The 13,138-nt window shown below is 40.3% G+C and overlaps 1 protein-coding gene across 1 annotated transcript in view; it reads left to right on the top strand.

The window, feature by feature from the left end:
• The window catches only part of PARD3B (par-3 family cell polarity regulator beta), a 1,036,702-nt gene that overhangs the window by 694,700 nt on the left and 328,864 nt on the right, over window positions 1-13,138 (top strand). The window contains exons 17-18 of the mRNA XM_027123437.1: window positions 9,633-9,839; window positions 10,575-10,812. Of these exons, the coding sequence (XP_026979238.1) occupies window positions 9,633-9,839; window positions 10,575-10,812 (445 nt within the window). The remainder of the gene's footprint in view (window positions 1-9,632; window positions 9,840-10,574; window positions 10,813-13,138) is intronic.

The raw sequence follows: 13,138 nt of genomic DNA, 5'->3' as shown, positions 1-13,138 counted from the left end.
GTGGAAACAAATTCTCCTGGCATTCTGTTGGCTGGAGATAATCCTTCTAATGAGTGTAAACATTGCTCATGCAAGAAGACATATGGTACAAACTAATGTTTACTAAATATTTACTGTGTGCCAGGCATCATGAGATAATCCTCTAGCTACCCTGTGAGGGATGTGCTATCATTATCCCTCTTTTACAGATAAGGCAAGGGGGGCACAGAGAGGTACAAGCCTCATCCAGCTTCACACAGTTAGTGCAGAGGTGGGGCTAGAACGCAAGTCCAAGCAGTCTGATGCCAAAACCTGTGCTTGTATTAGGTATTGCTTTAAAGATTAAATTTTTAGGGGATGCTGAAGAGTTAGTTAACTGGTGGAACGAAGAGATAACATGTTCCCCATTGGAAATATAATTCCAGAGAAAGCTAGGAGTCAAACATTTTTATTTTCTAGACTTTGGGGATATATTGCCCTCAGATGGGTACTTCACAAACATTAGGGACTGCTCTACATTCTCTGGTGTTATCACTGCATGTGTTCATCTTTGCTCTGCCCTCGGATTATAACATCTTGGAGGAAAGCAGGTGCCGTATCTTTTATGTCTGAGGCATCAAAGAATTTGGCAGGAGCTTTAGCTCAAGAATTGTCCAGACATAGCATCTTGGCCAAGTCAGTGGCCGAGCTTTTCTTGTCTGCCAACTCAGGGGATTTAAGAGAGCAATTGGAAGGGTATTGAGTTGAGTGGTTCTTCTGAAATTTACATAAGACATAGTAGTAAGGCACTGCCTCTCAGGAATGGTTCTCGAGATCTGTATGATCTCATGTGTGAATCTAAAAAAGCCAAACTCATAGACAAAGAACATAGAATGATGGTTGCCAGGAGCTGAGTGATGGGGAAACTGAGAAGAGATGTTGCTCAAAGGCTATAAACTTACAGTTACAAATGCTGGGGATCTAATGTACAGCATGGTAACTATAGTTAACAGTACTGTACTATGTACTTGAAAGTTGATAAAAGAGTAGATCCTAAATGTTCTTATCACACACACACAAAAAGGTAATTATGTGAGGAGATGAAGGCAATAACTAACTTTATTGTGGCAATCATTGTGCAATATATACATGTATCAAATATAAATATATACGTATCAAAATCAGATATGTATGTATCAAATACATGGTACACATTAAACTTACACAGTGTTACATGTCAATTATATCTCGATTACAAAAATAAAATGTTTACCCAGGGTTAAAAAGAAAAAATCAGAGACTCACAGGAACAGTTTATTTCTCTTGATTCTCAGTCTCTCCTAGACACACACTCACGCTGGGGCACATTCTCATTGAGAGTAATGGTGAGTAAAATTGCTCTTATTACTTATTTTATCCTGCCCTTCCTCCCTCCTCGCTTTCTTTGTAGCTCTCTCTGGACATGAAAACACAGTTGAACTTGGGTAGGATCAATTGTGTAAGGTGTATCCGCATTTTATACAGGAAAGAACTTTATAAAGCAACAGGAAAATGTTAGTTACTATTACACTTCTAGTCCTCTTAGGACCTAGCACAGTTCTGAGTGACAAAAAATACTCAGTAAACACTCATTGATGGCTGACTCGATTATGGCTTGATACTCTAACTGTAGATTGAAACCTAGGTTAAAGCATATCTCTTAAGAGATTGTTATTCGTATTACTGAATATTCATATTATTGTTATTCAAAACTGAAAAACCTTACTTTCTATCATTTCTGGAAATACTGAGTAATTGAAAATTCAAAGTTTTGTTTTGTTTTTTCTTTATAATGCAGTCAGTTAGCTATAAAAAGGGGAGAAAGAGGGCTTCCCTGGTGGCACAGTGGTTGAGAGTCCGCCTGCCGATTCAGGGGACACGGGTTCGTGCCCCGGTCCGGGAAGATCCCACATGCCGCAGAGCGTCTGGGCCCGTGAGCCATGGCCGCTGAGCCTGTGCGTCCGGAGCCTGCGCGTCCGGAGCCTGTGCTCCGCAACGGGAAAGGCCACAACAGTGAGAGGCCCGTGTACCGCAAAAACAAAAAAAAAAAAGGGGGGACAAAAGAGTAAAGCAAAAATTATAAAAATAATTTTTGGCCCTAAAAAAATCGAGGTACCCAGTTTATACTGCATCCTGTAAAAATGTCTTCATGTGGATACCATCCAAGAAATCAATCAGTTTGACTTTTTGTTATGCTAATGGTCTTTGAAGAAACTTATTAGAATCCTTTTTAGTATACTTTATCTTGAGAGTATGGCATTAAACAACCCACGCTGTATAATATATAAACTGCTCGACATTCAAAAGCAGAAGAAAGAGGTGCTGTTGAAGCAAGCGGTACAAAGAATAAGTGGTAAAAAGAATGAGGAGGGAAAAAAAAAAAAATCACTGAAACAGTTTGTGTTCAGAATGAAAAGCCTGTTACCAAGACATACAAGGAAGAGCTGGAAGACAAATAAAGGTGTTTTGGGCAGTGGGTAAAAATAAGACTATTCAAAGTGCACATAAGGAGGGGAAAATAGAAAAGGCTAATGTCACAGAGACGTTAAGCAAAAGGAATGAGTCGTAGAAAAAGGCAAAACATAGAGAAGATGAGTGAGTAAATATAGGTAGGGCAGAAATGATTAAATCCTTGGAAATGACACAAGAAAACCTAAGGGTCATATTAACGAAGAACAGGAGGCTGTGTGTGGGCTTTGAGGGCGTGAAGCAATCGTGAGGTGTGTTTCTCCCCATAAACTCCCTTCAGCCTCACAGCACTGGAGAACAGGGCCGTCTTCATCCTGTAACTACCCTTTCCTTGCACCTTCCTTTATTCCTACAACAAACATTTATTTAGTACTTCTCTGCACTGACCATACAAAGATCAACAAGATTAAGAAAATGGTAGGTGGCATTCATCAGTCCTCTTGATCCCATTCCACAGGTAGGAAAGCTGGCCTCTTTACTCAGTTTATTTGACTCTCAAGTGAGTCTTCTTTTTTTCCCCCCTCCCTTAAATAATAAAAGGTTTTTTTTTTCCTCCTTTAAGCAGCCACATTTCCCTTCCAGAAACCAATGTTATTTATGTAATTTTTAAATTAATTATTAGCTTGAATACCAGTTAGAGGGCTGGTGGTGGTGTTTTTGACCCAGTGGAGTTATCCTGATAAGGCGGAGAGAGGGAAAACAAAAGATTATAACAAACTAGTCTATTGGCATTAGGTTTGAGTCCGTCAGTTGCCTTAACAGAACCTACCCAGAGATACAGTTATAAATATATTTTGAAAAAGTGTTTCCCTACTAAATTGAGCCACAGAGTCCATTCTCTTATCCACAAACTAAAGAGTAAAAGAGAAAGTGTCATGAGAATATTTTGGTGTAATATGTTCACTATTCATTACATTTGTGGGATATAATTTGAGTTCAGGAAAGAAACCAAAATATGGCATCAGATTTTGACTTTCAATTTATAAAAGAGGGAATTTTTAGTGAAGAAAATGAAGGTGTACAGCAGCACTTAGCAGAGGTTTGAAGTCACTCGGAGGGCCATGCCCACACTTACAATCAAAGCATCTGTTGTATTTGTTCACTCATCTTCCCGTAATTTTCTCTATATCTTTTCACTTTAAAATAGACAATGTTTGGAGACAGAGTAGGAAAGATTATGCAAATATGTGAATCTTAATGAGAAGTTCTGAACATTTTGACACGAATTTCAGGAAAAGACCCTGGGATATACGAGACTTTTAAAGGAAAAAAAACTCTGCTCCTAGAGAACTTGGAGATTGCCAGTAAAAGAACTGAGACCCAAATGACAGCAGATAATGTATAAACCAGATACATTATGCCCTATGGTACATGAATAGGAACCAGGGCACTGTGATAAGCTTGGAATGATGATCAATATTTGGAATACTGAGATAGGCAAGAAGGTAATTAGGCCCATTATGGACACAGTTAACAGATAACATAATTTGGGAAATTATACATTTGGATATTATGGGGAATTGGGGCTAATGGATTTGCAGTGATATCTATTAAAGCACATAAGACATTTTGCCTCTAGGGGAAACTACTAAAAAAAAATCAAAATTTTCAGGAAGTGTAATCTGAAATAAAAAGACAGTGAGATGTGTTGGAGAATAAAGTGGCGTTGTGACTTCCTAGTTGGAAGTTGTAATAATTTTTCATTCAAAGAGTTTTAAGGCTATTAATTTCACATCACAGCTCCCCATGAAGCAAGGAAAGCATTTCTATTGTATTTGCCCAAGTTCATCGCTCATAATACAGCAAGGCCCAATTGTTAATGAAAGCAAGCTATCTTGACGAATTCATGGCCTTCTCAAGTTTCATGCTGTGTCCCCCAGATAGCGTTGCAATCATTTTGATCCCCTGTTTACTACTGCGCACAATTCCTTTATTTTAGGGGGAGGGGCTCTAACATAATTAATTTTCACTAAGTGCCTTGAGGGCCATCAATGTTATTGAAATTTGCAAATTAATACATTATTTATTGTTAATTTATCATGAGTATTTGTTAATTATAAAGCTCTACCTTGGAGGAAACCTTGCCACGTATATGAAAGTGAATACCTTCCCCCAAATAATTCTTTATGTTTTAATAAGAATGTATTGGAAGCAATCTCATCAATAATGGATGATCCAATTACTGGTCTTCTGGATTAAGGCATTCTTTTATTGCAAGATTTTAATGCTAGAATGGGAAGTTCAAACATTGCCAATGAAATCTCAGACTAATTAAATGATTATAACCTAAGGGGAAGGGCATCCAAGACTCCACTATTAATCTTCCCAAGAATAGCCTCTGTATGTGATGAACAGATGGATATATATACCTTATTTCAGAAGAAAAAGCTGTAAGGAGTTGTCTGGGGAAAAAAAAGTCAGTTTAACTTTTGAATAAAAAAGGAAGGATGGTATTTATTTATAGAGCCCTTTTCAGCTTCTTGCAGAAGGAATAGTTGTATTTTAAAATGCAGTGGCAGATTGAACCAAATAAAGTGTGCTAGACCTTCGCTTACTCAAATGTTTAGAGTTGATACAAAAGCACCAGTGACAACAATCATCACTAATGCTTTATGAGTCCCTATTACATGCCAGACGCTCTTCCATCCTCGTCTTATCCAAATTTTACAGATTAGGAAGTGGAAAGCACAGGAAGGTTAATAACTCAAGAAATAAGTGGCAGAGTGGGAGGGTGTTAGATGTCCCACAGTCTCTCCACTTCACTATTAATCACTAGACCATTCACTATTCACCATTCACTATTAATCACTACTCTCTAGACCGTTTTGTTCTCTATTATTCTAATCACCTGCCTTGCAGGGAACCAACAGCAGTTCTCAGCTATAGGGCAGAGGCAGGAACCCAAGACTGGGTCAGAAAAACTGAGGTCCACATCCAAACAATCCTCCGGGAGGGACCTTTTGTTTTATAGTCTGTTGAAATGGGACTTTCTACCTAGAAAGGCTGGGGCAGTGGTTTCTCAGTGGTTTGACTCTGTTTTATAGAGGTCCCTCTCCACCTTGACAGTAGCTCTGTACTGCCCTTCTCCCCACTTGTTTCATGCACATGGGAGAAATGGTGGCAGAATCCTTTAAGTCTTTAGACTTGAGTGTTCAGTTTCTTCTGGATGGTGGGGAGCAGTAGATGTGTCTGAGGGTTGAAATTTCCCTCGACTCTGTATGGGGAAGGCTTCCAGGACCACGTCAAGCCAATCCTTCATTTGGGAACAGGCGAATCTTCAAAAATGCTGTAGCATCTTTTAAAACAATTATTTCTGTGATGTTTCTTTATGAGACTTTTACTTTAAGGAGAAATTTGGCACGTGGAACGTTAAGAACATTTTCATTATACCATTTTGAGGATAACTTTTATCATGCAAGATCCCTCTTTTAGTACCTTTGATAAACGTTGTATCATTTGTTTCAAGAAATTTGTGAATGTCAACTTCATGTTTCTGACAGGAAGATAAGTTTATCTGGATCTTAGAGAACATGGTCACTGAACATAGAAGTCATAAATTTAAAAAATAAAGTCATGCTAGTAAAGTTTGTGAAAAGATTTATTTCTTGGCATTTGCAACTAACCTAAACTGGCCTGGAAGCTGTTGAAAAATCATATTCAGATTAGTTCTGTAGATACTCCAAATGGGACAAGTAAATGCTCAAATTTGGACACAGACCACCTTGTGACTGATAACACGTGGTATTCAAAGATTGCTCTCTCAGATAATTGCTTAAAATCAGCCACGGTCAATATCACATCAGCTGCAGGTGAAAATGTGAGGAGTCATCGCTCTTGGGGATGACTTCAGTAGGATAGAGCTTTCTATTATCCCTTCAGAGAGACCTCTGCTTGTAGTGGGAGCCTAGAAAACAACATGATTTGTATAAATGGTTAGGCTAAAATAGTGAATCTTCCCATTCTGAAAGCTACAGAATTTCCAGCGCAATGGCACCCTAAGCTGGAACTGGTGAGGATAGGGGTAGGGAAGGGGGACTGACTGTGACAGTTGATTGTGCCCACTTAGGATCTTTGTGTGGTAAAACGCTTTATTCCAAGCGTTTTGTTGACATTTAGTGCTGATGCCATCAGTTGACATAACAGTCCCTCGGAACCAGTAACCTGGACCTTCCCTCAGAAGCCTTGGACATGTAAAGGAAATGTGAACTCTAGTCAAGGTCCTTTTCATGTGGAGATTCAATTCAGTCAGTTCAGTGCACCTGTAAGTCCTGGTAAGGACTTTCCTGATTTCAGATTCTCCTCTCTAACATCAGTCTTTATTTTTCCACCACTATATCCTGTTTACTCCCTAGAAATATATAAGAAAGTTGTTTTCAAGCCTGAAAATCCCTGAGCCCACGTTTGTAACCAAGACTCAATCGCCTTTCTGCTTTTAGTGTTACTATGTACTGAATCCAGTAGAGCTAGGTTATAATTTTGGCCAACATTAGTTGACACTTCTAATTTGTGACTTCTATTTATATAAAGTGAATTACTTGCTGGCTCTATTAATCCTGCAAAATCCATGAATCCTTAATGTTCAGTTTGCTTTGAATGAGTAACAGTGTATTTGTTCCTTCTCAAATATGACTTCTTGCTGAGCTTTAGATGAGCTCCTTTTACATAACATGCCTTATGTCTTGGATGATTTATTCACTTTCATGTTCCCCAGAATTTATTGCTAAAGGTTGACGTGAATACTTACAGTTTGGGCTCTAATATAATCTCCTGAATGGCAATTAATAAATAAAAGATGGTTACTATTGTTGACAGAGGAACTAGGCTTTCTCAGATAGTTTTCATCTTCCTGTTTTCACCAAACTTCATGTCAGATCCCTAGGGAGTGATGGTGTAAAATATTTTCTGTGAACTCCAAAGCTTTTACTGTTGCCTTAATACCCCGAGCCTCTATGTTGCTTTTTGTTTTCTTGTCAGAAATGATCTTATTCAATTTCTGTTTCTTCCACTTACCTTCCTTCCTGGGACTATAAGAAACATGCCTCTTTCTGGATTTAGTAATGATGTATTCTTACTATTTATGATTTGCAAGTAGCACCTGAAATTTGTCCCTGAAATTTCTTATAATTTTTTTTTTTTTTTTGCTTAGTTAGTCCCATCTCTGTTGCATTTATTAATGATGCACTGTTGCCCGTAAAATGTAATGTTGGGCTTCCCTGGTGGCGCAGTGGTTGAGGGTCCGCCTGCCGATGCAGGGGACACGGGTTCGTGACCCGGTCCGGGAAGATCCCACATGCCGCGGAGCAGCTGGGCCCGTGAGCCATGGCCACTGAGCCTGCGCGTCCGGAGCCTGTGCTCCGCAACGGGAGAGGCCACAACAGTGAGAGGCCCGCGTACCGCAAAAAAAAAAATGTAATGTTTATTGTCGTCATGTATATTGTTCAAAGTGCAAAATTGCCTCCTGTAAGTTAATGATGAAACTGTAAAACAACATCCAGTTTTTGCATTTTGTCCGCTTGATTAGGCTCAGGGTCTTATTTTAGAGATGAGGAAACTAGAGGCCATTTTAAGTAGCTTGACCATAGTCAAGTAGAGGGTGGAGATCAAGTACAACTTTAGACAATACAGAGCAGAAAAGGCGGAATTAGGCTGCCTGAGGACAGTTCCCAGCTCTGAAGCTTATTAAGTGTGTATCTTTAGACTAGGTATTTATCTGCTCAGTGCCTCAGTTTCCTCATTTGTAAAATGGGAACAATTTTGGCAGTAGCACAACTGTAAGGATTATGGTAAGTTAGGTAAAGCGCTTAGAACAGGGCTAAGCACTCTCTGCATTATTAGTTATTAGCATTATTGTCATTATTTTGACTATTTTTAACATATTCACAATATATGGGAGGGTGTGTTTTGTTGTTTTGTTTTTTTAACTTCATGCGTGTCTATATAGTCATTATACCTTTGCTGTACTTCTTTTGTATTCCTTGTATTACCTAGTGATAATGTTCATGATGGCAGCATTAGTAGAAGCAAAAATACTGATCATAGTAAGAAAAGATAGGGCTGTTTACTGAGCCTTACTATATGCTAGGCATTGAAGTAGGTACTATATGTACACAATCCTTAATATGTACTCAATCTGTATCTACTAAAAAACTGCAAAGTAGTTTATTTCCAGAAATGCACGTATAACCCCTTCATGGCAGTAATCTTTGTAACTGGACAGGATCATGAGCTTTGGCCCTGGTGGAAAAGAGCCCTGCTAGAATTCCCTCCATCTTTAAAATAATCCTTGTGCTGCTGGTATTTATATAGCCTAATCTCGTTACAGACAACTAGGGGCCTGGCTGTGGGTGGGAATGGGGGTCAAGGCATGGGTGAAAAGGGGCAGGTGACAGGGCAAGACAAACAGTGCAAATGAAAAATATTACATATCTGAACACACATTATTCAACTTCACCTAGTTTTTCTTTCGGAATATTATATCATATAAAGAAAACTACCTCTTTCCTAGGTACCCAAATAGAAATACATTTGGAACAGTAAGCACTGACACAGAAAAGTTGTTTTCTTTCTTGCTTTGCTTTGTCAACTAAAAAAATTGCGTTCACCCTACAGTAAGAGTGCTAGAGTATGGTAAAGTGTTTAACCATAAAAATTACAATCACTTCAATGCTCTTTGATTTCTGTGCATAATACATTACTTAATAATTATAAAAACAATGTTGGAGATAATAAAAGCTACAATGTAGGGGAGTGCTTGGAATGAGAACTGTGAGAGAAACACTGTTAGGTGCTCTGTATGTGTGTGCAACTGTGTGTGTGTGCATGTACACACGCTCATACATATAATCTCTGCAGACTGCTATAGCCTTTCAAAGTCATGTATATGTGTGTGCACGTGTGCATGTATATATATACGTATGCATATTTATTTCTATATATGACATATCATTTAAAATCTTCCCACAACTTTATAGAAAAGGAAACGAAGGCTCAGAGAAGTCAAAGTACTTGCTCAAAGTCACAAAAAGCGGCAACGCTGGGGTTTAACACCAAGTTCCACCCATTTAACCCCCCTCCTCCCTTTTTGAGATAGAACCACAACAAGCCTTCCCACTCCACCCCACTGCCTCATTAGGGGAAGGGTGACCTTTTGCCCTTTTTTCTTCCAGACTCTCCAAGCAAAGATTTCGGTCCAACTCTGGGTTTGAAAAAGTCCAGCTCCTTGGAGAGCCTGCAGACTGCAGTTGCCGAGGTCAGGAAGAACGAACTTCCCTTCCACCGGCCCCGGCCGCACGTGGTCCGTGGCCGAGGCTGCAACGAGAGCTTCCGAGCAGCCATTGACAAATCTTACGATGGACCCGAAGAATTAGAAGCTGGTAGGGCAACGAGCTTGCTGAAATGGTTTCTTCCTCTCCTTATTATCTGCGAATCATAGGCAAGAGTGGGTGCTTAAGTACAGAGAAAAGTGATTTAAGGTCACAATTATATTTTTGATAGTAAAAGTAATTCATTTCCCTGATATGTTTTGCCCTTTGGCTTAACGAACAAGGAACTAGATAACGCAACAGGTGATTTATTTTACAGTGCAACCGCCAAAGAAATGTTCTCCTTCAGTTTCCTACAAGGACCAACTGTCATTTACCCTTAGGGCAGGAGCACTAAGTATGCATCTCTTGACATTATTATTCAAGTCATTAGATGCAGCCTCAACACGAGGACTGACTGCTTTAATTGGGTAGAAGCAGTCCGGTTATAGCTGAACTCAAAAACTTCTCCTGGAAATAAACTCACCCTGTTTGTTTCCCAGCACATCGGCATTCTGAGCTGATCAAGGTTAACAAGCTGCTTTGAGAGAGATCAGTGTTTCATCACATATCAAACCTTTTATACTACTGGCTAAGCAACCAATGTCCCCCACTCCCAGCAGCAAACCTTGCTTGAAGTAACCAGATTTAGGCAGTTGTCTCTTCAAAGGGTACGCGTAGCCTCGTGGCAGGGTAGAACTCCGGAGTGCCTTTATTCATTATTCTGTATTTTACATTTTAACTTTTCTTGAGATACTAACAGTAAGTGCCCCTGACCATGTGTATTGATTTTTTTTCTCTGTACAGATGGTCTGTCTGATAAGAGCTCTCACTCTGGCCAAGGAGCTCTGAATTATGAATCTGCCCCTCAGGGGAACTCTGAGCTAGAGAATGCAGAAAATAAAGCCAGGAAAGTCAAAAAACCGAAAGAAAAGGAGAAGAAGAAGGAAAAGGGCAAATTCAAAGTCAAGGTGAAAAAGCAGAAAGAGGGAAATGAAGATCCAGAAAGGAAAATAAAGAGGAAGGGATTTGGTGCCATGCTGAGGTAGGGACCTGCTTTGAAGGCAAAGTTGGGATGGTTTTGTTTTATTTTGTTTTGTTTCTGCTGATGAAATCACTCATTTGTGTGCATTCAAAAAAAACAAATGCAAGCTTTTCCTCCTCTTCAGCTAGATGCCTAAAAATCTTTTTTTAAATTACAGTTGATTTACAATGTGTTAAGTTCTGCTGTACAGCAAAGTGATTCAATTTTATACACACACACACACACACACACACACACACACACACACATACATATATATATATTCTTTTTTATATTCTTTTCCATTATGGTTTATCACAAGATATTGAATATAGTTTGCTGTGCTATACAGTAGGACTTTGTTATTTATAAATTTTATATATAATAGTTTGCATCCACTAATCCCAATCCATCCCTCCCCCACTCTCCCCCCACCCCACTGGCAGTCACAGGTCTGTTCTCTATGTCTGTGAGTCTGGTTCTGTTCCATAGATAAGTTCATTTGTGTCATATTTTAGATTCCACATGTAAGTGACATCATATGGTATTTGTCTTTCTCTTTCTGACTTACTTCACTTAGTATGATAATCTCTGGTTCCATCCATGTTGCTGCAAATGGCATTATTTTGTTCCTTTTTATTACTGAGTAGTATTCCATCGTATATATGTACCACATCTTCTTTATCCATTCATCTGTCGAGGGACATGTAGGTTGTTTTCATGTCTTGGCTGTTGTGAATAGTGCTACTGTGAACATTGGGATGCATGTATCTTTTTGAATTATAGTTTTGTCTGGATATACGCCCAGGAGTGGGATTGCTGGGTCATATGTAGGTGCCTAAAAATCTTAACTGCTGACTGTGCTTGATCCTTTCCTGCAGAGGCAGGAGGAGCCTCTTGGTTGGCTCCTGATGCTCATGGTGATGACGGGAAGCTGTCATAAATGTATGTCAAAGAAAAGCCAACACTTGGTAGGGGCATGGGCTACGCCTATGGCCCTAGGTACCAAAGCATTATGTGGATAAAGAAAATGCTTCTTCCATCAACATAGGGAAAGCAAGAGGTGAGGGAATCCTCAGCTGTGACCTCTAGAACACCGCCTTTGAATTAGAGAAGACAGGTTAGATGAACCACAACCCCACTCCCACCCTACCCCCCATGATTCTAGGTGTGCCCATGGCCAGGTCTGTGGGCACATTAGTCGTCAGAGGCAGTGAGGTGCAGTGGAGATGTCATCGCATCTGGAGTCAGAGGGCCTTGATCTGAACCCATGACCCTCATACACAAGCTGCTGGGCATCGCACATGTTACTTAACTTCCCTGAGCCTTGCTTTCCTCACTTTACAAAGGAGGCTAGTATACTGCCGTCTAACTCAGTGGGATTGAGAGACAAGATGTCATAGGCAGTCAGGCCATTGACTAGGCATAGCTCAGCAGGGTGCAATCAGAAAACAACTTTCTTTCTTCTCCTACAGCTACCTTCAAATACACCCTGTTGGTGTTGTCAGAATGTCCACGATTTGATGACATCTCAGTTTTCTGGCTGATGGCTTTCTGGTCACTTCTGGATGTTAAAACACCCTCTTTGTCAGGGGCTAACATGCACCATCTGATGTTAATCAGCGCTTTCTTCTTCCCGGCCCCGCAGGGCTCAGCCCTGGCGAGGGCCCTACAGTGTGCAGGATTCCACATTCTTCTGGTTCTCCGTCTCTGGGACAAAGGGAAGGGAAGGACTTTGTTAAAACAAAGGCCTGTATCTGGTGTAATCTGGCGGTTGGGGCTCTTTGTGGGCCACTTCTGTGGAGTTTTCAGGGGGCTCCTTACTGCACCAATCACTGGTATAGGAGATTTATTTTTCCGTTGACTTCCTGAGACCCTTTGACCTCAGGGAGCACAACTCTGGAGCCTCCTTAGCCAGCTGGTAGACTTCTTTGATGATGTCAGCTTAAGGTGGCTTTCGTCCAGCTTCCTTCTAGAGCATCTGCTTGGCTCACTAGAATTACCAAACTCTTGCCCCTCCAAATGATAGAAGTGCAGCCTGTTCCCACTGTTCCATTTCTCCTTACCAGCCGTACAGATCCCCCAACCAGCCTGGCATCTCCAGATCACCAAGCAAACAGGTACGACATGGGATGTCAGTCTCCTTTTATACAGTTACCTCCAAATTTTCTGAGGGGTTTTCTCGTTGCCCCCTCACTTATTTTGTTGGGAGTGAGATGAGGAAGCACCTCTTTCCATTACTTCCTTTACTCCTATAATTTCCCAGCAAAGCAAATCCATTTCTCAATCTCTACCCTTCTGTTCCATGGACTGAAGGTGAGTGATGGGAGGTGATAGTTGATGGGCC

The sequence above is a fragment of the Aethalodelphis obliquidens genome, unplaced genomic scaffold (genome assembly GCF_003676395.1).
Source record: "Aethalodelphis obliquidens isolate GAN/ISIS:26980383/991018 unplaced genomic scaffold, ASM367639v1 scaffold2, whole genome shotgun sequence".
Classification (NCBI taxonomy): Eukaryota; Metazoa; Chordata; class Mammalia; order Artiodactyla; family Delphinidae; genus Aethalodelphis; species Aethalodelphis obliquidens.
The sequence above is the reverse complement of the archived record's forward strand: the minus strand, read 5'-3'. Positions and strand labels throughout refer to the sequence as shown.